At 43.3% G+C, this 25,866-nt stretch overlaps 2 protein-coding genes across 4 annotated transcripts; one reads left to right on the top strand and one right to left on the bottom strand.

Annotated features, from left to right (window-relative positions):
* Positions 1-488: 488 nt before the first annotated feature.
* LOC119288201 (disease resistance protein RGA5-like) lies at positions 489-8,993 on the top strand. 3 transcript variants are annotated; one of them, XM_037567835.1, is made up of 4 exons: positions 489-610; positions 5,202-5,414; positions 5,714-6,620; positions 6,699-8,993. In XM_037567835.1, exons 2-4 carry the CDS (start codon positions 5,270-5,272, stop codon positions 8,695-8,697), a joined length of 3,051 nt encoding a protein of 1,016 aa, XP_037423732.1. In that variant the 5' UTR covers positions 489-610; positions 5,202-5,269; the 3' UTR covers positions 8,698-8,993. The 3 variants fall into 3 exon arrangements, with proteins under 3 accessions (XP_037423732.1, XP_037423731.1, XP_037423730.1); XM_037567834.1 differs by having other exon boundaries at positions 515-610; positions 5,160-5,414; XM_037567833.1 differs by having other exon boundaries at positions 525-610; positions 5,152-5,414.
* A 1,146-nt stretch (positions 8,994-10,139) lies between these two features.
* LOC119288200 (membrane protein of ER body-like protein) lies at positions 10,140-16,114 on the bottom strand. Its single transcript, XM_037567832.1, has 9 exons — positions 15,441-16,114; positions 12,952-13,530; positions 12,694-12,867; positions 12,420-12,578; positions 12,046-12,267; positions 11,588-11,653; positions 11,197-11,505; positions 11,028-11,089; positions 10,140-10,896 (listed from the first exon to the last, which is right to left on the bottom strand). Exons 1-9 carry the CDS (start codon positions 15,799-15,801, stop codon positions 10,417-10,419), a joined length of 2,412 nt encoding a protein of 803 aa, XP_037423729.1. The 5' UTR covers positions 15,802-16,114; the 3' UTR covers positions 10,140-10,416.
* Between the last annotated feature and the right edge of the window lie 9,752 nt (positions 16,115-25,866).

Raw genomic sequence — 25,866 nt, 5'->3', positions numbered from 1 at the left:
GAAGAAGGAGTGGGTGAGGAAGATAGATTAGGAGGGGAGATTGATCTCAATTTCATTCATCATGCCCTAACAGGGTGTCAACACATGCTTTAATAAGTATATAAATAGCCACACGCTCTCACCGGTTACACTGGCCATACACACACTTAACTTACATGGTTTATGGCCCAACAATTCTTGCTCACAATAGTGCACTGTGTGTTATGAGCGCCTACGTCTGTACTGTGTTCTAAATGTTTTTATCTGAACCTAACCAACCCCTAACAAAAAGTTATCTAAACCTGAACCTACCTAAAGGCGTTATACAAAGGTGTGCAGACGGTTACGACTTACGAGCCGTCCGATACGGATCTGACGGACATGGAGGCGGTTGGTTGACGCGCACAGCTCCATTACGGGAGCAGAGTCAGTCACCCGAACGGCGGCCTGGGGTGTCTCTCCGGAGCAGAGGAGGCGCGAGAGAAAAATGGCGGAGAGGCGGCGAGCCAATGTTTCCGCCGGCGGCGACCTGTTGCGCGGAGGTCGTCCGGAGCCGTAGCCGACGCCAGCGCCAGCGCCAGCGGCGTCCTGCCCCTCAGCTCGAGTGGAGGCACCCATCGCGGCTTGATCTGTAAGTGCTCGATCTGGATCTGTAGCTAGCTAGCTAGGGTTCCCGATGCTTGTTCCTTGCTAGGGCTAGTCTGATGGAGCAGCGCAGAGCGGCATTTAATTCTTAGCGCGATGCACTACTCATAGGTCATAGCACTCCTTGCTCAGGAGGAAGATGGAGTGGCTGGAGCAGAGGAGTCTTCTTCATTTTGCTTTTTCTTACAGGCATCCACTTGCTCTGCAAATTCTTAGTTCAGACCACGGACATGGTAGGCGTAAAAGGAGAGACAGAACTCTGCAAAATCTAGGACCATATAGCATTGTCAAGAGCATACGAATACACCATCCTCTAACTGAATGAAGGGCCATGGTAGAAGTTCTGTGAAATTCAGAAACATCAAAATCTAGGACCGAATAGCAGTCTGTTTCGTACTCCCGGCACCAGCCGGCGATCCAATTCATCGTTAGGAACTGATGAGAACAGGTTTCCTGATGGTCCAAACTAAAGCAAATACAACAGCCATCAGATTTCTAACATCTCCAGTAATCTTGAAACAGAAAGCAATCTGAATGTTCAGTGTGCACTTAGTTACACCCCACAAATATTCAGAAACAGGGTGCAAAAGGAATAAGTGCTCTACTTCTAACAGGGGAGACATAACTAATAAGTAGGTCTACTTACAGAAGCTACACAGTTAACACAACTATCTACATCCCCATTATCATCTCAGAGCAGCTCCTGATTAACCTTATAACCAAAACTTTCAGTAGCACATTGTCAGACTTCTCCGTGCTAGACCCAAAATCACTCGTCTACCAGCTACCGTATCGCTTAGCACTTGAATAGATTTATTCACCTCAAGAATATTACCTCCTAACTTCACCTCAGTTCTACTAATTACGCTAATAAGAGAGCATTTGAGGAATATACGACAATTTTTTTGCGAGAAATATAAGACAGTTATTAGCTTGTGTAAATTACCTTTATCCATCTGCCGATCCTCTCAAACCGCCACCCCATCCTCCTCTCTTTTTAAAAGCTTTGAATATTGGTGATCGGACCATATTCTTGTTGTGCACTAGCAAAGGCGTCGTGGTTCACCGACAACGTCGTATTATTAGTGGTAGCCGGTCCCACATGGATTTTTGCAGCCATTGCACTTCCCGTCTCGAAAGAGAGAGTATATATAACATACCCCAAGAATTAACCAAAGTGGAAATTAAGAAAATGAGATGCACATACAACACTTAATTACCTTATATTCTTGTGCATTATCAAAAGCTTCATGATTCGCCAGCAGCATTGTGTTATCAGTACTACTAGCTGGTGCCATATGGATTTCCGCAGCAAGCTCACTTCCCATTTTAGAAATATCAACCGGTACTGCACAGTAAAGAATAAAATATGTGATATGACTATGTGAAGAGATAGTTTATATGTAGATCAACGCACCCTAAGAAATAACCAAAGTAGGATAAGATGCACATACAAGCTTGCTTACATGACTCTTCAGTCGAAATGGCACCAGGAGGCGGTGTCACTAATAACATCCTATCAGTCAGTAGGCGGTGTCGCGGAGCTCTCAAAATTCTCTGCATTTTCTTAGTATAATAAAATTCTCTGCAAGTTCACTTTCTGCATTTCACACTAACCTCTTGTGCCTTCTTATGATTAGCTGTTGCCGTAGGGCTAACTCTAGCAGCAGCCTCACTTCCTAGTAATTTAAATGGTTATGAGCCATTTCTTTGGTGATAAACAAGAGCTTGAACACCTTGGCCTCCTGGGTGCTTCTTTACTGCTTCTTTCCAGTCCTATTTTTGGTCGCTTAATCCATCATGGAGAGCGATCTCCTTATGAAATGGCAAGGACATAGCAGCTGCAGTGACTGAATGCGGGACGGAGCCCCCATTGTATTTCCAGCTCAGTCATGGCTTCTACCATGATGCGTGCCGTTGCATGCTTCTGAGCACACATATGCATTGGCCCATGTACCTTTTTCCCCATTTATTTGCTTTTATTTTTCTCTTCTGGGTTTTCATGCTGGTTCCTTTTTCTTTGTGTTTTTTCTTCTATTTTTTATTTTCCCCTTTCTCCCTCTTCGTTTCCTGGTTTTGTTTTTATCATTTTCTTGGGGAAACATGTGAATTTTTCTACAAAGTGCATGAACATAAATCAGTCGCGCCTGAACCCTTTTTGGGAAACACTAAACTTTCCTGTCAACTTGAATTATTTTTTATTGTAAATATGAACCTTTTTAAAATATGTGAACATTTTTGTAAAGTACATCAACTTTTTTTTCTGAACACATGAACACTTATCTTAACATAAGAATATTTTTTCGGGCGTATCACCATATTGTCGCAATATATACATATATATATATATATATATATATATTTATTTTTCTTTTGAAATAAAATACATTGGAATAAGAAATATATGAATCTCATTGGGCTTGCCCTTGTAGCAGACTTATGCTTTATAGGGCCTAATCTACGGCATGAACATGGGATAGGAGCTCCCCAGAAAATCCCTATAACCTGCACCTCCGAATTCTTGCGTCCGACCTATTTAGCTTCTTTCTTTTTCCCATTTTCCCATGTTGTTGTTCTCTCCATTTTTTTCCATACCTTTTCCTTTTTTCGCTTTCTTTTTTGAATTATTTATTTTGTGTTAATTTTGTGCTTGTTGTTCTTGAGTTTTTTTTACTTTGTTTTTTTAAGGGAGATGGGGAGGGCATATATTTAAAAAGAACTGTATGAACATCAACGTAGTCATGCATGTTTATTTTATTCTATATATTTTTGTAAACATGAACGTTTTGCAATATGAGACTAGTATGTAAAAAAAATATGAACCTGTTCATTGAGGAATAGAACAATTTTATTTTTTGTTTCTCCCTATTTATTAACTTTAAATGGGTTTAATATATGTTTTCATTAAAATAGTTAAGTAAAAATAAATTTCAGAATAAAAACCTTTCAAATCGTCTTGCCCCGGCATATATAGGAGACACAGAGCTAAATTCATGTAGATGTTATTTTGGTAGGTGTGGTGTGAAAATATAACTGAGTACTAGTACATCCAAACGGTAACACTACCCTTTTTGAGTCAATGCAAAGTCGACCCACACCTCGCATGATACTGTCAGTCACCGTCCTTTGCTTTGTAAACCGGACGATAAGCTTAACAATGCGCAAAGCAGGCACCGGGTACGACGGAGTGTGCTTCCCGATGCTTTGCTATAAAATACTTGAACACCTACAGAACCATGCAAGCAGTGGAGCCAGCTTTGTCTTGTTAATGTATCGAGATTGAGGAAGGTTGTAGTGCTTTAGTTAATATATATATATAGGTTAATTAACCATGACACAGTATTCTAAGCCGCATCTGAGTCTATTTCCCAAGGTCCCATCTCAGTCTTTGCTTTCTTAAAATATGTTGTATTAAATTTTGTCGTACTTGTTGTATTTTGGAGTGCATTATGTTTTCATTTTTTGACCATATAAATGTACCGCGTTACAATTAGTTACTTTCGACCATCCATTTCAATACTAAAAATGTTGGAAGATTGATCAAATTCTACACCTTTAGAAACACCAAGAGCGATATAATCGCTGAGGTTACATTTCTCACTTCTTGGTCCACCTACTCGTCAAGATATCCTCCGCTGTCACTATTGTCTGCCGACACGAGGAGTGGTGCTTGCATCCGACGATTATGCATCACTCTAAGTTTGCATGCCGTCTGTAAGCCCTTCGGGGTCGCCTGTTGTTGTTCAGTTTTCTGGTCACCCCCTCTTTTTCCATCTCCCAATATTATTTCGCCTTGAAACTCACTTGTTTATGATCCTCCTCCACTCCTGATCTGTGGGCGCATGATTTTTTTCCTTTTGAAGATTGCGGTGAAAATATTGTTTTGGTAAGTGTAGCATGTAAGACTTATGTGAGTTCAATAGTCCATCCAGTGTCTGCTTCAAGTGAATGCAAAGTTTGAAGTAAACTAATGCACTGCCAACTGCTTGGATCGATGGGAAATAAGCTTAACAATTCAAGCACCAGGTGGGTGGGCACCACATTGTGTTTCGTGATGCTTAAAAACCTATGGACATGCGCGGCAGCAGTTAGAGGCATCTTGTGAAGGTACTGAAGATTACGATGCTCGTAGTTCTTTCGTACTACTATGAGCCCCGACAAGCACAGTACTATAAGCCGGCCGCATCCGATGCTATTTTTCTGCACTCCCAATGTGGCATCTCAGCCTTTGTTATTTGGCAAGCAGCTAGAACATTTCATTTCTAGAGTGATAGGAGAGGAAAAATATTACCTGTCATCACTCATCATAGGGTAATTACAGAAGCAAGCACTTAACACAACTATCTACATCCCCATCATCATCTCGGAGCAGCTCCTGAATAGCCTTATAACCAAAACTTTCTGTAGCACACTATCGGACTTCTCCATGCTAGCAAAAAAAAAAACACTGATCTACCAGCTTTGGTATCACCTATCACTTGGATAGTTTATTCAGCTCAAAAATATTACCTCCTAACTACAACTCAGTTCCCCAGAACTCTGTCCCTCTGCCTCTCACATGCCCTAATCTGATGGAGGCTGGAAGACGGATCACGAGCTAGCGGTGTGAAGACTGAAGAGGGGGCTGCAGGTTCCTGATTGATTGATGCTGCGAGAGTTCAAGGAGGAGGTGCAGGTCGTACCTCTCCTCAAGCAGCAGGTACGATCTCCACCTAATGCTGAGGAGGAGGCCGAGGAATCTCCTCAAGTGCACAACAATGTCTTCTCCGATCCAGGTCCTTCTACCAGAGGTGAGCCTGAGATCATCAGGAGCTCATCTCACTTGACTTGCTAATCACTGTTTAATTGCTTACAAGTTTCCCCTACAAACTATGTGTCCCTTTCTAACCTGAAACGCGATTTGGGCAACCATTTCCATGAAAAATGAGGACACATCTTCTAATCTCTCCTCTTCTTGTATGGAGTCTTTACTTGGTGTAAAGATGGTCAATGCTGTCTCTCGACCACGGCTGATGTCGTTCATTATTATTATTTTACTGTAATATGCATTGTTTGTTGATTAATTATACCTTTGTTTGTGTGTGTTTAGATGTTTCGATCCGAGGCAGAGAGATTAGGTCCCCAATCAGTGCTTCACTGGGCGCCATGAGACCCCTTGTTGGGAAGCTGGATATGCTGCTGCACGCTCCTCTTTTACAGGGATGCTCCAACTCCAAGAGGGTCAAGAGGGCCATGGAGGTGATGCGCTTCCTGAAAGATGACGTTGAAAAGATGGACTCCTACCTTGATCAACTGTCAGAGGTGGACGACCCTCCAATGGCGGCCAACTGCTGGATGAATGAGGCGCGCAACCTGTCTTACGACATTGAGGATTATATTGACAGCTTAATATTTGCGCAGCCTGAGCATCCCTCGCATGTTCCCAACAACATCAAGTCAACCAGATCCGGCCTCAAATTCAGATTCTTCCTCAAATTCTTTAGTCATGCCAGGACTACCAAGACTCAGGTTGTTAGTATTGCGGAAACGCTATCAGAATTCAGGATGTATGTCCAGGAGGCGATTGAACGGCACCAGAGATACAGTCTCCATTCTTGCAGCACACTGAAGCGGTGGTTTGTGCCCGTTGGCCCTACGGTTCCGGTTTCAGTGCAGTATGATGAAGAAGCGGCACACATCGTAGTCGATGGTTGGATGAGTGAGTTTATCAACTCACTGGGGGCTGACCTTTGGGAGGATCAAGAGCAGCAGCAGCAGCTCAGGGTGGTAGCTATTCTTGGACCTTCATGTCTCGGTAAAACTACACTTGCCAAAGTGTTGTACAGCAGAATTGGGAAGCAATACCATTGTCGAGCTTTCATTCGGGTGTCCAAGAAACCGGATATGAAGAGGATTTTCCGCGACATTCTCTCGCAAATCCAGCGTCCGGACCCCCCACAGGATTTTATGAAGACTGACCTCATTGCTAATATCAAGAAATATCTACAAAACAAAAGGTACTACTGTTTTTCTTCATACAAAATGTCGCCATAAAACACTAATTAATATGCCCCCTCAATTTTGGCATGCTGCAGGTATCTGATTATTATTGACGATTTGTGGGAAACATCAGTATGGGATATTATTAATCATGCTTTTCCCGAGGGTAAACGAGGCAGCACAATAGTAACAACTACACAGATCGAAGACGTTGCAGTAGCATGTAGCTGTTATCAGTCAGGGCATGTCTTTGAAATGAAACCTCTGGATGATGATCACTCAAGAATGCTATTTTTTAATAGACTCTTTGGCTCTGAAAGTGATTGTCCTGATGAATTGAAACAAGTTTGTGATGAAATTGCTGAAATATGTGATGGTTTGCCGCTAGCCACAATCAGCATAGCTAGTCTTCTACTAAGCCAGCCTGTCATGTCAAATGATTTCTTCACATACATCCATCAGTCGTTAATCTCTTGTTTCTCTGCAGTGCCTACTTCTGAAAGAACTAGACAAGCACTGAATCTGAGCTACAATAATCTTCCTTGTTATTTGAAGACATGCCTGCTCTACCTTAATATGTATCCAGAGGGCTACACATTCTTAAAGGGTGATTTGGTTAAGCAATGGGTGGCTGAAGGTCTGATCTACACAACAGAAGGGCAAGACATTGAAAAAGTTGCAGAAAGCTATTTCTATCAACTTGTCGGTAGAAGCTTCATCCAGCCGACATGTGTCAACTACTACAATGAGGTGTTGTCCTGTCAAGTGCATGACATGGTACATGATCTTATTGCTCATAAGTCTGCAGAAGAGAATTTCATCGTGGCAATAGACTACAGGTGTCAAAAGAATGTGTCACTTTCTCATAAAGCCCGTCGACTCTCGCTCATATTTGGTGATGCGAGATATGCCAAGACACCAGCAAACATCCAAAAATCGCTAGTTCGGTCAGTTAGATTTTCTGGATTGCTTGAGTCTATGCCTTGTCTTACAGAGTTCAAGCTTGTCCGTGTCCTAAACCTTCAACTAAGTGGTCAAGGCCGCAGTGATAATGATATAGCAGACCTCACTGGGATTTCAGAAATGTTTCAGCTGAGATATTTGAAGATTGCAAGCGATGTCTGCATCAAACTGCCGGACCATGTACTACAGTGCCTGGGTACATTGGATATTACCGATGCAAGATTTGCTCCTGTTCCATGGGATGTGAATTTTCCACGCTTGCTGCACTTGCACCTGAGTCTTCCGGTCGAGAGAGATCTGCTGGATTGGATAGAGAGAACAAGCTCCCCCAGCCTAATGAGCCTTGGCAAGCTAAACCACCTGCAGGAGCTTCATCTTACCTTTTCTTCACGGTCTACTTTCCAGCATGTGGCGAAAAACATGGAAGCTCTGGGTTCTTTAATCGGAGGTCATCGCAACCTTAAAACTATAGCAGTGGAAGCTCGGGCCTCATCGGTTAAAAATACGTCGGCTTCAAAAACATACATTTCATGGGATTGCGTGGAACCTCCCCCACTTCTCCAGAGATTTGAATTCTCGCCGTGCAGCAGCTGCATATTCTCACAGGTACCTTCGTGGGTTGGAAAACTTGGCAACCTATGCATTTTGAAGATTGCTGTCAAGGGACTGCCACCACAGTGTGCTGATATTCTCAGAGGATTGCCGGCCCTCGCTGCCCTGTCGCTGTACGTGGAGACGCCGCCTGATGACACGATCATCTTTGACAAGGCCGGTTTCTCGGTTCTCAAGCACTTCAAGCTTACGTTCATGCGGGGTATAGCCTGGGTAAATTTTGAGGCGGATGCAATGCCTAGTCTCTGGAAGCTCAAGCTAGTTTTCGATGCCATCCCCCCAATGGACCAACAGTGGAAAACATATGCACATGGTACGGCATTAATCAACATCGATTATATGCCAGGCCTTAGAGAGGTCTCCACAAAATTTAGGGGTGCAGCTGCCGATCTGGAGTGTGTCTCGCTGATTGGCGTGGTTAGTAATCATCCGAGCAACCCTATAATTGACGTGCAGTTAGCGGATTCTTCTGGTTACTATGGCAACGAGAGCACCGAGACACAAATAACAACCGAATGAGGTGGTTCAATCAATCTGCTTGTAGCTAGGAGTACTAGCACAGGTCGGTTTCAGGTGCTATAAGTAAAGAGCAACAGATAATCTGGTGGCGCGGAAATTGCTGTCCTGGCTTTCGCTTGCATTGAGTTTGTGAAGCATTTTGGGGGAATGTCTTGAATCCACTTAGGCATATTGCCTGTTTGTAACTTGATACACATCATCATCTGCATGTTTCTGTTCGTGTGTGAACTGTTACGTTGTTGACAAACTGTCAGCTGATAATATATGTTTCTTATCTGTTTTTTTTTTCAAAGAAATTAGGACCTTACGATCATCATTCGATTATACAAGTCTAGTTAGTAGCGGACTTGATTCGCCAGAAGATAACGCAGGGGTACTAGCCAATGGAAAAAAATTAGCCTGCTATGACAAAATAGCGTGGCCTTTAAAATACGCGATTAACATATGCTATATCGTGATATATAGCATTGCTATTAGCGAGACATTCTACACTAATAAATTTAGCAAGAACAGCTTAGAGCGTCATAGTGTGCTATTAGCGGCGCTGTAGCACGGTTTAAGATTGTGGAAACGAAACCACACTTAGAAGTTGGCCTGCGAGAGGCAGAGGGGCAGAGGCGCTTCTTCTTCCTCCTGCTGGTGCTGCTGATTGGTTCGGTTTTCACTGGCTCGACGACGAGGTCGAGAGGATCGCTGAGCGAGAATGAATCCCTGAGCGAGAGGATCGGAGATGGCAGTCGGCCGGCACAGCACTACTAGTTATTTGTTTTTCTTTCTTTCTTGATTGATTGATTTTAGTATGTGGATGATCCAGGCGGCAGGAAGGAAGGAAGAGAAGTGAATCCCGCGGAGAAGACAAGAGATCCGGTCATCCGGGTTCAGAATTGCACCCTCGCCGACAACTCACCATCCGTCGTCCAGGACCAGATGAAGGTGTCCGAGACCCTCTGCCGTAGCGCCAACAACTGCTCGATGGCTTCCACTCCACAGAGAGGTCCGGCCCTGTGTGTCTGTCTACTTCATTCAGACTAGGTGCAGGAAAGATGGCAAACACTGAATTAATTTGATATCCCCAAAGTAACTGAACTTCAACATCAACTTGTGGAGAAGAGAGGGCACATCAACGGACCAACACAACAGAAACAAGGAACAGGACATGTGCATCAGTTGTGTCCATCTCTAACTAGCCAGGACTCGACCCACCTGTGTTCTAAGTACCTGCAGCAGGAGTAGAGTCCGTTGTCCGAACGAAACCAACAGCAAGTTACCAAGCCATTAGTTTTGATGGAAAATGTACCCGGAATCCTAGTTCAGTTATCGATTTGTGTCATTTTTCAACTTTCATGTATGAATTTGTACCCACCCTGCAAGTTGATGTACCAAAAGTGTAGCGAACTCCTCCTAAAAACATGGCATATTTTGCTTCATCCAGAACAGGTGAGTTAGTACAATCTTCAAAAACATGGCATATATTATTTTTTTTGTAGTATGTAACACTGAACTTATTGTTCTTCCTGCTCACAAACATGCTGACAAAGATCACCATGAGAAGCATCAGAGCTTCAAATGCACAACAAAACTACAGCACAACAGCTAGCACTTAGCAGCAACTCAAAGAAGCCTTCAGGTGTTTCTTCATGCAGTTGCAGGCACTTCCTCTTGAGCTCGCTCGTCTCTTCTCTTTTTATACCAGCAGTGCTGCCTGAAACTTCAGACTTCTCAGAATGAGGCCCATGCAGACGACTCTGCACCAGCAGCAGCATAAGCGAACGGCAACGACAGCCCTGGAGGAGCAGGAGCAGCCGAGCCGCCTTCCTCGATGATTCCATAGTGCACCAGTAGCCGCATGATCAGCACGCCGGCGACATACGACAGCCCCGACGAGCTCACAGCGATGGTAAGGTAGTACATGAGGGTCTTTAAGTAGGTCCTGGTGTGGACGCGCGCCTTTCCGAGCGCCAGCAGGGCGATGCAGGCAAGCGAAGCACCGGCGACGGCCATCATCTTGTTCTCCCGGTCGTTGCTCTCGCGGAACGACAGCCCGTAGAGGACCGGCGGGAGCAGCCCGAACACCATGTATGAGAGCAGGGCCATGACCATGTGTAGCCGGGCTTTGGACCGCCTCCCGAGCTGCAGCCAGTAGTGGCCGACCTGCTCGTCGTTCCCGTCCACGTCCCGGATGTCTCTCAGATCGGCGATCTGTCATCGACGGAGAAATGATATGTTAGCATTTGAATTTTGAAGTTCGGAGCGCAAGTTTATTTTCTGTAATGAATCAGTAAGAATATTGTGAAAATTCAGTCAGTCAGAGAGAGAGATAAGTTTTTTACATTGTGGAAGATAAGAGGAAGTCCTCCAATAAGGTTGGCTATGCCCAGGATGAATATGTCCACTGCAAGTAAAGAAAAGGATGTCATTAGCACGAGGGAGTATTCAGATGTCAAAATAGTGCAGTTGATGAAGCAAACATTTGGAGGCAAGAAGATAGCAGTAACTGACATGTTTTGGCGCCGCTTGACGCGGCTGCCGAAACAACGGAGAGGCTGGTGATTGACTCCACTAAGCCTCCATACACTATGGCTTTCAGTATATCCCAGTCATCCCTCTGTTGGGGTCTAGGAGCAACCTGAATCACATCTCCAAAGACTGATACCACAACATGATCTGGGTTTGCTGGTTGAGGATTCGGCAACGTTGGTATATTGTCCCTTGGGATATTTGTCACGTTCGGGCCATCGACCTTGACTCCTGAGTTGTGCTGGGTGGAAAAGCCATTCTCAATGGTCGTCGTCACAGTCCTGTGAACATCTGAACAAATAAAATTATTACTGTCAGGCTGCATCTCCAGATAATAGTCGTTCCTGTGTACTGATCAAGTAATCAGACCTACCCTTGTGCTGAGTTGCGTCAACGATAGCATCACCGACAGGATTCAGGGGAGGCATTCCACCAGTTCCTGCATGCGATATTACTGTCAGTGTCTCTGTCTTAACATTCCTGCATGCGGAATATTTCTGGTTTCTGTTACTCTAAGTCCACATTGACATACTGGTTCCTATATTAATTGTGATGCTGCAGTTCACATGGACTCTTCTTTGGCATGTTTTGTGTCTCTACATTTGACATGGGGCCACTGACACGGTTTCAACAAATCTTCAGAATTTGCAAGTAGAGATGTCAATCGAATATGGTGCCCTCGCCATTATTTCTAACAAAACAGTTGTTTTATGGGCTTCCTAACTAAGTTGCAAATAAATGCATTGCAGCCTTTTTGTTTTACTGATATACTCCTAGCCACATGTTAATCCATGAAAGAAAATGCTGCAAGAATATGATCCCTGGTAGTACCTGTAGAGTATGATGTTTCAGATGATGCTCCTGTGTTGGTTGTAGAAGATGTGGTATCTGTTTCTGATGTGACTGTAGTGGTGGTTGTATGATAAGATGATTTGACTGTCAACTCATCTGTGACACGACTATGCTGGCCATATGATTCGTTGGTTTCAGTTGTCGTTGTGGTTGTACCACTGGGTGTCTCTATATGAGGCAAAGGTGGACTCCTTGGTGAATCTGCAAGATGTTCAATTGTTCAGCTGATGACGTAGAACATGTGTTGCAAGACGATTAATAATTATGCATGTTTTCTTTTTTGTAACTTGTTCAGCTGATAAAATAGAGCATCAATTGCAGGTAAATTGATCAGGAGAACATAAGTTACACACCTGCAGGAGCTTGGTTCTTTGAAGGTGATTCAACTGCCGCATGCTCTGGTTTCAAAACTGTCTCATGACTAACATGAACATATGATGTGCTAGATTCATTTCTTGTGGTTGTATTGTTGGAGCTCTGTGTATCGGACAGCAGTGGCACCATCGCTGGTTCTGCAATATGCTGAACTGTTCAGCTAATGAAGTAGAACATCTACTGCAGGATAATTAATAACAATACATATATGTTATTAAAAGTTTGTCAGGAGAACATATACAGGTTACATACCTGCAGCAGGAGCAGGTTGGTTTGGGTTATCTCCTGGCTGAAAACAAGACAAAAGCCAGCTTGTGCAATTTTCAGACCGGGGAGGCGTGTCATCTGATGCTGGACGAGGAAGAACATCCGGTTGTCCGTCCACATCCCTCCTCCGAAATATACGGAATATGTTAAAACTGCATCCTGGTGACAAGAACAAAAGTTAAGCTACTCCCTATTGCAACAAAATATTAAAGCAATAAAACTGACTAGGAATGTTACAGATACCTGTTGGAATGAAGAACGAGAAGCATGACAAACATCTGAATACGTCGGGTGATTCTTCCTCAACCCTATCAGGTAAAGGAACAGGAGGCACCTGTCCTTCGATATACGGTCTCTTTGACTGTTCATCGGTGGGTGTTGTTCTTACTGTCCTTTTCCTCTTCTTCAGGATGACCCTCCGGGTTATGCACGAGGTGCAGTTGGGACAGAAGAGTTCATAAGTTTCTTGCTGATCCAAAATCCTCTCGAGGTCGTACTCTTCGACCTGCGGTTGAGCCGCGGTGACACGTCCGTCCTTGTCAACTTCAGTTGGGTAAATTTCAGTCTTGTTGATTTCAAACATGTATTCTATCTTAGGTTTAGCGCCGTTGGGGCCCTGATCAAAACCATTTGAGTGTGATCCATTCTCTAACTTGCCATTGCTTGGACCATGATTAATTCCTTGAGCATTTCCATTCTCGTGTGCTATAAGCCCTTTGCCTTTTGGAGTCAAAGTCCCATTTGTGTCTTCCTTTTCAGCACTAGATCGCACCGTTCCCGTGACATGATAACTGGCAGTTACTTCAGTAATGATATCAGGGACTGCAAAAAAAAAAAAGCAATATCAGTACTGATACAAATGCTGTGAAGCAACTTTTTGTTTTATTTTGTGCAGCAAGAACTTTGAAAAAAAATATGACACAGAGAAAGCAAGACATGCTGGCAAGTTTGCTAGGTAAACTGAAGCTAATGACTGCTGTCCTAAAATTTTCTTATCACCATATTGTTGGGCCTGACACTAACCTCTGTTCATTAAACCGTAAAATGGTTCTTTCTGAACTAACGATTTGGGATTCCATTTGATTTCGTGGCGATAGCCCCGATGGTTCAGGATACCATATATGGACTAGCGAAGCGGTAAGTCCAGTCACAGTGCCGGCACTTCCATAGCCCTTCAGTGAAGCAATAGAAAGCTAGTATTTTACAATACAAATTAAGAGAGAACTGGTGTCCAAGTCTAATGGAAGAAAGCAGAGGCTTCTAGTACACAACTCAATGATGACCTATAACTTGCAAGAAAAACTTTTGCCTCAAGGAGTCACTGTCATCATCCGCGCTGAGAGGGTATACCTATCATCGTTTTTTTTAGTGGTCAGCAAAATATTTCCTAGGTAGTTTTGAGTGGGAGAGGGCAAGTTTAGATGATAGTGATGTGTAAGTGACCCAATCAAAGCAAGGGTGGGTAGGCAGGGGATGTTGGTACCAATCACCATTAGTGCCCTACCCACCATGACCATGTGATCCTTACATAGCAAGTTGGCATGTGTTTCCCATGTCAGGTATTATGTCCTTTTTTCTTCTGGTTTCTAAAGAAGAAGAAAATCTGCAGAGTACTGAAGGCAATATAATCACTGCATCTTATCCCCAGGTAAAACTGAGGGAACAGAAATAAGATTGCAGCACACATGGGTTTTGTTTAAAGAGGATTCCAGATTGTTTTCCAGAAATGGACAGAAGAGAAGGTGCAAGTAGGGCCTGAAATGCAACAGGTGTTCTCTCCTGCAGAGAATAATCCAGAAAACGATCGTTTCTGAAGAAACAACCTGGAATTCGATTCGATTTTGGCGGCGAAACGATATGAAAACGATCTACGGTACCATCTCCACACGGACTACCCAAGCGATATATCCAGTCGCCGTGCTGATACTTCTACAATCCTTCAGTAAACCAATACAGAGCTAGTTTTACTTCCACGAGGAGAGAAACTGGGTTTTTAAAAGAAAAGAAAACTGAGCTATCTAGTTCCTGACCCGAGTGCTCAGCTGTGTGCCGACTAAAGTCATAGTCATATCTACCCCTGAAGGGTACACCTAAGGGTTGTGGTTAGGAGCAATGTGCTCCCATTTAATTTTGACTGAGAGGGATCTGTAGCTGCATCCTGTAGCCAAGTCCAACCAAGATTTTTCAGGGGGTGTTGCCATCTAGTATCATTATCTGTGCCCTGCCCTCCTCTGATCCTTAGAGTACATACCAATCTGCTATTGGTGTCCTTTTCCTCTTGTTTGATTCCTTTAACACTGAAGGCAATGATATAGCCACTGCATCCCAGTCAGAACCGAGGGGACAGAATGAAACAATATGCCCATATTTTTCATGAAAACACTATTGCTTGCTAGCCAGAATGGACAAAAGAAGTTGGAACTTGGAAGCAGAGCCTATAATGCAACAGGATGATTTTTCAGTTTATCATCTCATCTGAAAGAAGTTTGGAAGCAGAGCCTATTAGCTGCAGCCTACCCTAAATCCAGCAAGGAAGAGGAACGGGCTAAAAATTAGGCAAGAGGAAATGGGGAACAGCTAATCAATTAATCAAAAATTCGGTTCATCCTTATCTTGTTCTTCCTCCCATGAGGAGAAATTAATCAAGCAGGGGAGCAGTTCACCCAGAACACAGGAGTGGAGCTGCCTGGAAGGAAGGGGGATGAGAGCAGAGCAGATGGAGAAGCTCTCACCTTTGGCTACATCCAAGAAGATACTCCTGTGCTCCTCCTCGGGAGCCACCTTGATCTCGTCCTCCTCCTCCTCTTCTTCTCCGCCATTGGCATCGCCCTCTTCTTCTTCTCCGCCATTGGCGTGGTCTTCTTCTTCCTCTTCTCCGCCACTGCTGTGGTCTTCTTCTTCTCCGCCATTGGCATGGTGGGCGTCGTTGCCGTTGCCGTGGGAGTGGTCCAGCCTCCTCCGGATCTCCCTGGTCAGCAGCTCCTCCACCGCATCAGCGCCGCCGCGGTGTTCCTCCTCCATGATCTCCACCTCCTCCTTGAACTGGTCCCACGGCTGCTGCGCGTGCGAGCCGGCCTCCGCCACCACCTCCATGGCCCCCTTCCTTCCCTTCCCCGCAGCTAGGCTAGGCAAGGGCCAAGAAAGCTCCTCTGTTTCTTGGTCTCCTTCCTCCCCCTGCCTCCGCGACTCTGCCCCGCCCCCCAAGAATGGGGATGGGATTTTATACTACTGGCGTTGGCAGAGCCCGCTCAATCTCCAGACCATGTGTGGTTTGGTGGTGCGGGGAAGAAGCTGCTTCTGCTTCTTATCGCCATTAAATTAATGCGGCTGAAGAGATGAATCGATGGCGTCGCCGTCAGAGCTGGAGATGGCTGCGTGCACCTTGACTTCAGTTTATCATGTGAATCATGTTCGAGGTCGCTGCTACTACTACCACAGTACTACATTGCTGATGATGAGATGAGACCAAGCGCATTGATTGGGAACTACCTACAGCCTGGCCCACCTGTCAGGCCGCTTGTATACCTGGCCATCCACCGGGCCGGGCCGAGCTTGACCAAGCCCGAGGTAGAAAACTCAGTCCCGAGCCCGGCCCAGCCATCGGGCCTACTTTTCAGGCCCAACCTGGCCCGCCACTACAAAAGCCCGTCGGGCCTTGGGCCAGGCCTCTTCAGTAAAGCGCAAAAACAATGGGCCCGGCCCGGCCTGGCCTTCTAACTCAAAACCTAGGCCCAGGCCTGGCCCGGGGGCAGCGTCGGGCTGGGCCGTTCGGGCCAGGACTCACATGGGATCCATCTCATTTTCCGTGATTCAGGTGAAGATCGTGACATACAGGATAATGCTAGAGTAAGTTGTCTTGATGAATGCAAGGGCAACCAAGTACAACCATCAACCACTTGGGTTCAGTGTGTCTCTCACTAAACGATTTTGTTCCTTGTCATTCATGGCGGCAATGAGGATAACATACATTTTTTGTAGAACCGATCTACCATGACCTTTCTTTTCCCTCTCGCATGGCGACTGCGGCAGAGCCTCCCACCCTTCGATCTTTTTTGGTGAGCCTGTGGATTCGCCTTTCCTCTGCTTGCCACTCCGATGGCCGGTGACTGGAGGGGACTCTTGGTGCCTCGGCTCCGGCTAGAATAGGTTAGGATTTTATTTCTCATAGGCGCGGCGTTCGGATGGATGCCGGTGCTTCTTCTTCGAGTCGATTTTTCGGGCTCCCATCCTTCTCAAGTTGTCCATTGGAACGGACTAGACGGAGCTCCTACGTAGATTCCTACCAGCTCCTCGAGGCGTCGAGGTTCGGATGTCTCGTCGAGTGAACGCGACGGTGAGTTTTAGTGCCATGTTCGTCAGATCAATTCAAGGGTTCAAAGGTGACGAATATGATTAACAAGGTCATGTCAGCTCCGCTCCGGTATGTGGCGGCAACAACGGTGCTTTGGCGGTCGATTCTAGTGGCGGCAGTGGCTACTTGATGGTCTAGAGTCCTCGATATAATTTTTAATTATGTTGGGCGTGCTTTTTGTACTTGTAGTGTACATTTTTTTTCTTTTTACATATTTTTCCCTTCCTGAAACTACCCATGTATGTATGTTCCTCTCTGTCTCGTAGTCTGAACAGAGCTGAAGATATGGTTGATAAAATTTTGACATTATCATCTGAACAAATGTAGGCCCATGCTGACCACAGCTTCAGAATATTGGAGGAACAGGTACGTAAGGCTGAATATATATTCTTAATGGCCTCGGTCTTCTCTTGCCGATTCTGTTTAAATAATATGCTACACATTCGTATTAGTATTTGAATTTGAAGAAAAAAACCTAAATAATCGACATTTGATTATTTTTATATGTGTTCTTAAACCTGGCTGTTAGCATGGAGGTGTGCGGTACAACTAAACCCGTGGGTTGTCGTCGTGTAGGAAGATGTTCGATTTTCTCATAAAGAAATTGGGAAGATTATTATTATTATTATTAGGAGGAGGATAGCTGAAAGAGTGAGAGAAAGTGACCTTTGGTGAGACATGCATGATCTAACCAAAGAGAATTATTATTATAGTTAACGTTTGCATTTTTATTGAACACAGTATAGACGCAAGCGCTCATATACACGTGCATACATTCACCCTTGAAGTTTACGAAGTCATCATAGCCACCTCGTCGTCGACGGGAACGTCTCCTTCCACTGAATGTGCATCGCCGGAAATCCTGAAATAATCCAGGATTAAATGCGAGCATCAGGATTTGAACCTTGGTGGGTTGGGGATACCACATTTCCTCTAACCATCCAACCACAGGTTGATTCGCTATATAGATGCATTTTAGAGTGTAGATTTACTCATTTTACTTCATACATAGTTCATAGTAAAGTCTCTACAAAGACTTTTAGAAACAGTCGGAGTACTAATCATTCAAAAATATGCATGCATGCATGTTAGATCATTCTATTGTTACCGTTGTTTATTAGATCCGGCATCTCCCTCTAAGATTTTATCAACGGGCTGGCTGCTAATCACAAATGTTCTACTCTAAATTAACATCGTCATCAAAACAACAATAAAATTGTTTTGGAGTAGATTTAAAATGGCATACAAAATTAGAGTTAATAATAAAATCTCGATAGAGGTTAGTGAAAGAGGGATTCAAAAGGAAACAAAAATCTCGATATTCCCTTTCCCACATGTAAACGTGCTAAGTTAGCCACATTAGTTATTAGTAACACATTTATTCCAGAGAGGTGCGTATTTTTTGTGTGGAATTTCTCTTGACTATTCATCAATTGTTAAGGTAGTATAGAAACATCATAAGTAAAGTAATATGTACGGATCTTAGACCACCTAACGACAACTACAAGCAAGAGAGTTGAATGTGTGTTGTGCCATCATCGTCCCTCCATCAAAAGGAGTCGGACAAATCTTGTTGTAGTAGAAAATTGAGAAGTCGTTCTGCTAAGGCCCTAGAGGACCAACGCACCAGAACAACAATCACCGCTGATGAAGAGAATCATAGGTCGAAAAGATCCAACCTATAAACAAACAAACATAGACGAAAGAAGATCAGATCCACTGAAGGCAAACACCGACTGAATCCCGTAAGATCCGCCGAGACAAACCTCCACACGCACTCCGACCACGCTAGAAGCATGGTGGGAACATGGGCTAAGTGAGAAGAATCTTATTCCATCATAAGGTAACCGTCTTCACCTCGTCTTCTTGAAGGACACAAAGCTTATCAAAACTCAAAGAAACACCTAAAAATGGAGCATTCCCGCTAGCAAGAACCAGGATTCATTGGGTCTCCATGACCCTAAGGCCACAGGAGACGAGGCAGTCCGGCAATTGCATGCCGGGAGGCGGCCCACCTAGGCGCGTATTAATTATGTGTGTTTACGCAATCCCACCTTCATACTATTAATTATGTGTTGATGTGTGTGGTGCCCGTGTGAACACGCTTGACTGACCAAGTGTAATAATTAATTAACCAATATTAGACTAGCCACAATGGTGAGTAACATACACATATCCCTAGACTATGTTACTACCTTCATAGTGGGTAGTAATATAAGTGTGGTAACATGCAAAACTTCATTTATTAGGTTATAGACTTATATTGCATTGGGACATGTGAACTACCTCTCTCCTCATTAACTCACTGCCACATAAGCAAATTTGCTGAGTTGGACTCGATGTTACTGCTGAAGTTACTCCCACTGTGACTAGTCTTACTGGTGAGCATGATAATTAATCATCTAATTAATTAATGTGGGCACAACCCCAACAGCATTTTGCCACTGTTTATTCCCCAACGAAACACGCAAACAGCCCAAAGCTCAATCCAATATTAATCAAATGGCTGTTGTCAAAGTAGAAATGAATTGCGGGTTGACTATGGATAATGAGAGAGGAGAAGATCGTGTACCATGTGAGGCAGAGATTGATTGTTGTTGCCCGGAAGCAAGTACTTTTTTTTGGCTAACAGAAAGCAAGTACATGATGGGCACCCTACATACACAGCCTGGCCCACCTGTCCGTCTTTCACATGTGCTCCTCCTACTTTGCTTTTAAGTAGAGGACAAGATAACACGACTAGATGAACCGAACGAATGCAGAGGCAACAGGCAACCACCACCATTATTAATTTTAATATTTTGTTAATTAGTACTCCCTCCGTTCCATAATATAGTGCCTATAGATTTTTTTTAAAGTCAAACCTCACAAACTTTGACCAAGTTTGTGGAGAAAAATATTTACATCTAGAGTGTGAAACATATATCACTAGATTCATCATAAGATGTAGTTTCACATTATATATTTTTGCTATTGTAGATATAAATATTTTTCTCTACAAACTTAGTCAAAGTTTGCAAAGTTTGACTTCTCAGAAAATCTATAAGCACTACATTATGAAACGGAGGGAGTACTTAAAAGAAATAACTATTTCATGATGTCAGTGAGATGACATAGCTCTGACAGTGAGATCGCATGCTTATTTCCATCATGCTTTCTTCTGAAATTCAGGTGACATAGTCGGAGCATGTGCTTGACTGGAAATCAACTGTACTTTGCCTGTTGCAACTAGCAGAATAGAGCTGAACTGTAATACCGACGTACTGTGGTGTAGCATCAATATGGTCCTCACTGTCTCGCGGTATGACCTAAACTCGAGCATATGTGGTCGATGAGTTGAAAGACTATCATGTGAACAGGCGACCCTGCTTGCTTCAGTTTGCATCAGAAGACTGGTGCAACATGAGGGTCTTGAAGTAGGTCCTGGTGTGGACGTGCGCCTTTCCGAGCGCCAAGATAGTGGTAGTTCGATGGTCCAAGGACCTCGATGTAATCTTAATTATGTGTGGGGTACTTTGTACTTCTGATGATCTACTTTTATAATAGATCTTAGTCATGTTTAAAAAAATGCACATTTATATTCTTTTCCCATTTCTTCTTTGATGAAACTTCGCGTGTATGTGCGTGTATGTATGTTCCTCGCTGCCTTCGTAGTCTGAACAGGGCTGAAGATATGATTGAGAAATTTTTGACATTGTCATCTGAACAAATGTTGGCCCGTGCTGGCCACAGCTTCAGAATATTGAAAGAACAGGTGCATATGGCTGAATATGTATTCTTAATGGCCTCGGTCTTCTCTTGCTGAGTCTGTTTAAATAATATGCTACACATTCATAAAAATATTTGAATTTGAAAATAATGAATAAATAAACATTGCACATTTTTTATATATTGTTCTTAAACCTGGCTGTTAGCATGGAGATGTGTGGTACAACTAAACTCATGAGTTGTCGTCGTGTAGGAAGATCATCGTTTTTCTCATAAAGAAAGTGGGAAGATTAGTGGTAGGAGGAAGATCTGGATAGCTGAAAGAGTGAGAGAAAGTGACTTTTGATGAGACATGCGTGATCAAACCGAAGAGAATTATTATTATTATTATTATTATTATTATTATTTGGGTAAAGACTTCCGCGTCAACTCATTAGCTGGTCGAAAGGGATGGTTGCCATGTCATGGAGTTGATTAATTAATCAAACAAATTACTAAGATATGCATGCATGCATGTTACCAAAAAAAGGCTTTCGCCCCGTTTTATATATAAAGCATCGACCAACAATATCCCGGTACAAACCCACGTCACCACAACACACGCACACACCCAAGACAAGATACATAAGCGCTGAGCCCAGCAACATCATCCCAAGCACTACAAGAGCAACACCACCCACGGCAGTAAGATACAAATGCATGCATGTTAGATAATCCTCTAAGATCTTGTCAACGGTCTGGCCGCTAAGAGCATGTTCAATGCAGGACGCTTCAAGAGGCGCTTAGGAAGAAAAAAATTATCAGAAAACAGAAAAGACCTAAGCGCCCTACCCTCCCAATGCTAAGCGCTAACTTCCAACGCTAATTACAACCACGGACGCCTTGCGGAGCGAAGAAAAGAGACCCAGCGTCTGGTGCAAACCTTTGCACCGATGCCACACTTGAAGCTGGGATTTGATGGGCTAACTACTCATCGGCTGGGAAATCGATCGGAAATCCATCCGGGCGCCCGTCTAAGCGTCCAACGTTGTAGATGCCCTAATCACAAACGTTCTATTCTAGATTAACATCGTCATCTAAACGAAAAATAAATTGTTTTGGAGTGGATTTAAAATGGCATACAAAATGATGGTTAAATTATGTTGGCACTTCGGCCGGCTCAAAATGTAATAAATCCTTTTACAATTTCGGTGACTAAATTTTTCTTATTTCTTCGTTTGCCCCTGGCTAAAGAAAGGACCACCAACATCTTGTTATTACTAGATGCATTGTAAAATGCGTGATGTTTTGTTACATGAAAATGAAATTGTTCTGGAGTACTTTTTTAAAACATGTTTGCCGAAGAAAAAGGATGGCGACATCCTGGAAACCGTGCCATTTCTTCATGGAACGGGTAACGTGCGACCACTCGCCCTTACACCGTTAGTGAGCAAATGGCCTTCCCTAGACACATTGTTCTCGTGCCCCGGCTTTCGCTTGCTTTGTGATCAAACTCCTCATACAAACATGCACTGCTGCCATCGCATAGCGAATAGAGTAGAGGTGCCAACACATTTTTTTGACACCCCACGAGCACTAGTCTCAGGGAACCCACAAGGTGGCTTGTTTTCCGGCTGTCGAGCTGCTTGCCAATCTCGCTCTCCTCTACACAGATCCCTCAGACAATTGTGCATGGGAGTTGGCTCATATGATGGAGCGAACATCAAATGCTCATTTGAAGAATTAATCAATCAAATGATTATCTTATAAAAAAGAACTTTTGTAGCCTCTCCATGAGATAGATGTCTTTTTTGAGAAATCTATGAGATAGATGTTAGTGAAAGAGGGACTCAAAAAACTAAAATCTCCATATTCCCTATCCCACATGTAAATGTGCTAAGTTAGCCACATTAGCTGGTAAATAACACATTTATTCCACCCAGGTGCGTATTTTATTTAACGGGAAAAACTTCTGATTTATTCATCAACTGTTAAAGTACTAAAAGAACATCAAAAGTAAACAAAATGCATCCAGATTTGTAGATAAACTAGGGATGACTACAAGCATTGGAGCGAGCCAAAGGTGCGCTACCGGCATTGCCCTTCCGTAGACATTCAGGAAGTCGTCGTGCTAAATCCCTAGAGGGCCAACACACCATAAGTCCATAACAACAACCGCTGCCGATGAAGAGAAGCATAGATCAAAAGGATCCAATCTATAGATACATAAACGTAGACGAACGAACATCGGATCCAAGCAGGTCCATCGAAGTAAAACATCGACCGAATACTCCAAGATAAATTGGAGACAAACCTCCACACGCCTTCCGACATCGTTAGAAGTACCATTGGGACGAGGGCTAGGTGGAAAGAGTCTTATACCGTCTTAGTGTAGTCACCGCCGCTCATCTTCCCGAGCAGGACACAAAACCTACCAAAACTCCAAAAAAAACACCTAAAAACGGAGCCCTTCCGCCGGCAACGACCAGAATCCACCGGGCCTCCATGACCCTAAGACCATAGGAAACGAGGCAGCCCGGCAGCTGCGGCAGGAGGCGGCCCACCCAGGCGCATATTAATTATGTGTGTTTACCAGCAATCCCACCTTAATTTGTCTAGAAAAAAGCAATCCCACCTTAATATTAATTATGTGTGAACACGCTTGACTGACCAAGTGTAATAACTAATTAACAAATATTACTGGTGAGTATGGTAAGGGCATGAGCAATGGAGGCATCAGCTTGACCTCCTCTGCAAGAGACTACTTCTTGTGCGGAGCACCATCCAAACCTGGTTTGCCCCACTCCGAGCCGAGCTGGACCTGCGGGGCAGCACCATGGGGCAGCCCGTTGGCCATGCCCTAATTAATCAATCAATTAATTAATGTGGGCACAATCCCAACAACATTTGCCAATGAAACACGCAAACAGCCAAAGCTCAATCCAATATTAATCAAATGGCTATTGTCAAAGTAGAAATGAATCGCGTCTTGACTTTGGATGGTGAGAGAGGAGAAGATCGTGTATCATGTGAGGCCAGAGATTGATTGTTGTTGCCTGGAATCAAGTACGTGATGGGCACCCTACATACACAGCCTGGCCCACCTGTCCGTCTATCACATGTGCTGCCCTCCTCCTCCTGCTTTTAAGTACGGGACATGATAACACGATTAGATGAACTGAACTGAATGATGAGCCAACCAGCAACCACTAACCATTATTAATTTACTACTTTGTCAATTAGTCCTTAAAAGAAATCACTCTTTTATGATGTCAGTGAGATGACATAGTCTGACAGTGAGATCGCATGTTTGTGCTTTTCTTTTTCTTCTTTTGAAATTCAGGTGACATAGTGGGAGCACGTGCTTGATTGACTGGAAATCAACCGCACTTTGCTTCTTCCAAATATGTAGTAGAACAGGGCTGAACTGGAGTACTGCACTGTATCATCCTCTGTATGGTCCTCATTGTCTCCAGGCATGAACTGTAACTCAAGTGAGTACATATGGTTGATGAGTTGAAAGACTATCATGTGTGAACAAGACCCTATATATGGACTCGTCTCGGTCTTCTCTCAACATAAGAGTCTCATTTGAAACAAAATCGAGTGCTGATTCATACAAAAAGATTATTTTCTTTAAATACATGGAAGTTGAACATTGGTACAAATTCTTCTAGAGAAGATCGCATGATTTACATCTAAGCCTGTGAGTTGTCATCGTGTGTAAGAAGACTGGTCACCAATGGTCAACGTGGTTTTCTTGTAAACAAAAGATATGGGGAGCTGGACAGCTGAAAGAGTAAGAGAAAGTAGCATGTGCTGAGGCATGGTAAAGCGCCAGCATTTTTATTATGTATCTCTCCAAATAGAAGAATTATTATAATTTACAAGAAAAAAAAACCTTGTTTTCCCTTAGCCAGTATGCTAGCTAGAAAACGATGCTTGCCATGCTGTGGAGTTAATTAATTAATCGGTTGAAATTCAGCTACTATGCGGTTGCACGTTGTAGATATACTACATGTGTTTGTCCTGTTGCTTTGGGATGTTCAGACACAATTGCATGTTAGATCATTCAGATACTAATGTTGTTTATCTGATTGGTAACTCTCTGTCAGACTTATCAACGATTTGGTTGTTGATTATGAATGCTACTTCTACACTAATTAACGTCATTAATAAAATGAAAACGAATTTGGTTTGATACATACTATACTATTTAGAATGTGAGAGATTAGTTGGTATTTAAAATATAGTTAACCGATTGGACCGTAAACACGCTAGACAAAGCAAGATCTTATATGTTTGTGTGTGAACACGTCAGACTGGCGAAGAGGCAAGAAGTGATGACTGGCCAACTGAGTTCTGCAATATATGGGCTGGTGAAGTACATCAACCTCTGTATTTTTACTTATCTAAAACATTGCTAAAAGGTATGATAAAATTCATGAAACCACGTCGCATGCATCTATTGTATCATAAAATTTGGAAATCCATATTTAATCTTTATCTCGAGGGAAAATATATTTAGCGATCATATTGTTAATGGGCCAAAATTGCAAAACAACATTGAATTAGCTATTGTTTATAGCTAGATTTACCTTTTCTGTGTCTAGAATTGTATTTTGAATTTAGCACTATGGCATCTTGTGGCATAACAAATATATGTAGTGTTTATGCTAGTATTTTTTATAATGAAAATCACAATATTTTGGGCACTCCCAGGCGATGTTTCATGTCTGCATCCTACTATGTGTTTGATGTAAGTTGCTGTGGACAGGAGCAGTGCCATTTTTTTACCACTAATACATTTACCAATATTTAGGTTGGATATAATAACCGCAGTGGGCGTGATATGTTTGTCAACTAGTTGCATGGTATTGATAAAAAAACATACTTCCCATACTTTGGTGGGAGAGTGCCACGAGGCGTTGCAGAGGCGGGCTTCATGGAGCCCGTTTTGCAAAAAAAAATCAAAATATATTTAAATTTTCAGAAAATGTCAAATCTTTTTCTATAAGTACATATGCATGTTCTTCAAATATGTACACAATTTCATCAACTAATTCAACTATTTGCATGCTACACAAAAAGACAAATATCAGTCCAAAAACAAAAAGGGA

Source organism: Triticum dicoccoides, chromosome 4A, assembly GCF_002162155.2.
Source record: "Triticum dicoccoides isolate Atlit2015 ecotype Zavitan chromosome 4A, WEW_v2.0, whole genome shotgun sequence".
Classification (NCBI taxonomy): Eukaryota; Viridiplantae; Streptophyta; class Magnoliopsida; order Poales; family Poaceae; genus Triticum; species Triticum dicoccoides.
The sequence above is the reverse complement of the archived record's forward strand: the minus strand, read 5'-3'. Positions and strand labels throughout refer to the sequence as shown.